Below are 1801 nucleotides of genomic sequence, written 5' to 3' on the forward strand. Positions count from 1 at the left end.
GCCACCACCACGTTGACGAGCACGAACTGCGCCATGAGGACGAAGATGACGAAGAAGATGGGGGCGATGACGGGCGACACGCAGCAGTTCCGGACGCAGTCCACGTGCGAGTCGCAGTCGTCGCGCAGCGTGTCCTTCATGATGCCGTTCCAGTTGTCCCCCGTGGCCACGCGGAACAGCGTCAGGAAGGCCATGCCGAAGTTCTCGAAGTGCGCGTGCTCACCCAAGCCCTGGCACGGGTGCTCGTCACTGCATTCTAAAGGGAAGAAGACAAAGGCCACGGTTTACCTAAGGTGGAAAACTTCCAACTTCGCCGACCCACCAACCGCAGAAGCTGCCGCACTCACCCAGTCGGCCGAATAACTCCACTCCCAAGGCGGCGAATATAAAGAAGAGTAAAAAGAAGAGCAGTCCAAGGTTGCCGACTTGGGGTAGGGCCTGCATGACAGTGTCCAGGAGCGCGCGGATGCCCTTCGCCATTTTGAGGAGCTTCAGGACTGCAAGAGAACAAACACAATGGCAGTTATCGTAGAACACAAGAAAGTGACTTAATACGCGGTCGAAGTACTCACCTCGCGCTATCCGTAGCACCCGCATCACGCGGATGATGGTCGGGTTGATGGGGATGATCTTCGACTCGAGCTCCTCCAGGACGATGCCGATCACCGACAGGATGACGATACCCACATCCAGCTGGTTCCAGCGGTCCTTGAGGTAGATGCGCAGCCCGAGCGCGACCAGCTTCATCGTCGACTCGAGGATGAAGACGGCAGTGAAGAAGTAGTTGAATATTTTGAGCGCATAAGAGAGTGCCTGTTGGCGGAGAAAAGACAGGGGTTAAAACAAAATGCCCTCTTTATTACAGATTATAAAATCAGATGCGTCGTGTCGCCTTGCCTTGGGCATCATATAGTACTCCATGGCCATGGTGATGACGTTGAGGCCGATGACGGCGGCGATGGCCAGGTCGAAGTACTTGGAGGTGACCACGTTGTGCACTAGGAGGCGCACCCGGCCATAGTTCGTGTAGTAAGGCGGCTCGTGCATGCCTGGAACATCAAAGAGGTACATGAGGCACTTTCGTCGAAGGTCAGGCCCTGAACAAGGTCGCGGGGGTCGGCATAGTCTACTCACGTCGTCGCTTCTTCTCCATTTGCTTGGCGCGCTTTGCCAGGCGGCGGACGCGCTCCTCCTTCTCCTGCTCCTCGCGGCAGCGGTGGAAGTTCTCCACGACCACGCCCACGAACATGTTGAGCACAAAGAAGCCGACCAGCAGGATGAAGGAGATGAAGTAGAGCAGCCGCCACTCGCTGTAGTTCTCGATGGGCTGCTGGTCCACGCCGACCGCGTCCAGCCCCGTGTACATGATGTTGACCCAGCCGTCGCGCGACGACAGCACGAACAGCGACATGAGCGCCTTGGACAGGTCGTCGAAGTTGTACTTGCGGTTGGACCACTTGCCGGACCGGGACTCGCAGTCGCTCCGGTTGCGCACGTCCTTGAGGTCGATGCCCTCGCAGTAGTGGAAGGCGCCCTTGAACAGCTGCACGCCCAGGATGCCGAAGATGATGAAGAAGGTGCAGCAGATGAGCACGATGTTGCCGATGGGCCGCAGCGAGGAGAGCAGCGTCTGCACCACCAGCTTGAGCCCCGGGGCGCGGTTGATGACCCGCAGCGGCCGCAGCGACCGGAGCAGACGAAACACCTGTTGGACAGTCACAAACAATACATAAGGACGATCGTGTTGGACAGTCACAAACAATACATAAGGACGATCGTGTTGGACAGTCACAAACAATAC

General features: G+C 57.5%; 1 protein-coding gene across 1 annotated transcript; it reads right to left on the reverse strand.

The window, feature by feature from the left end:
• Positions 1 to 4: 4 nt before the first annotated feature.
• Positions 5 to 1735, reverse strand: LOC113213066 (voltage-dependent T-type calcium channel subunit alpha-1G; the record flags this gene model as incomplete). Its single annotated transcript, XM_052276829.1, has 5 exons — positions 5 to 256; positions 348 to 497; positions 573 to 813; positions 898 to 1049; positions 1135 to 1735. Coding segments are annotated over 5 exons (1396 nt in total), but the record flags the coding sequence as incomplete, so codon positions are not given.
• Between the last annotated feature and the right edge of the window lie 66 nt (positions 1736 to 1801).

The sequence above is a fragment of the Frankliniella occidentalis genome, unplaced genomic scaffold (genome assembly GCF_000697945.3).
Source record: "Frankliniella occidentalis isolate FOCC.00 unplaced genomic scaffold, Focc_3.1 Scaffold4628, whole genome shotgun sequence".
Classification (NCBI taxonomy): Eukaryota; Metazoa; Arthropoda; class Insecta; order Thysanoptera; family Thripidae; genus Frankliniella; species Frankliniella occidentalis.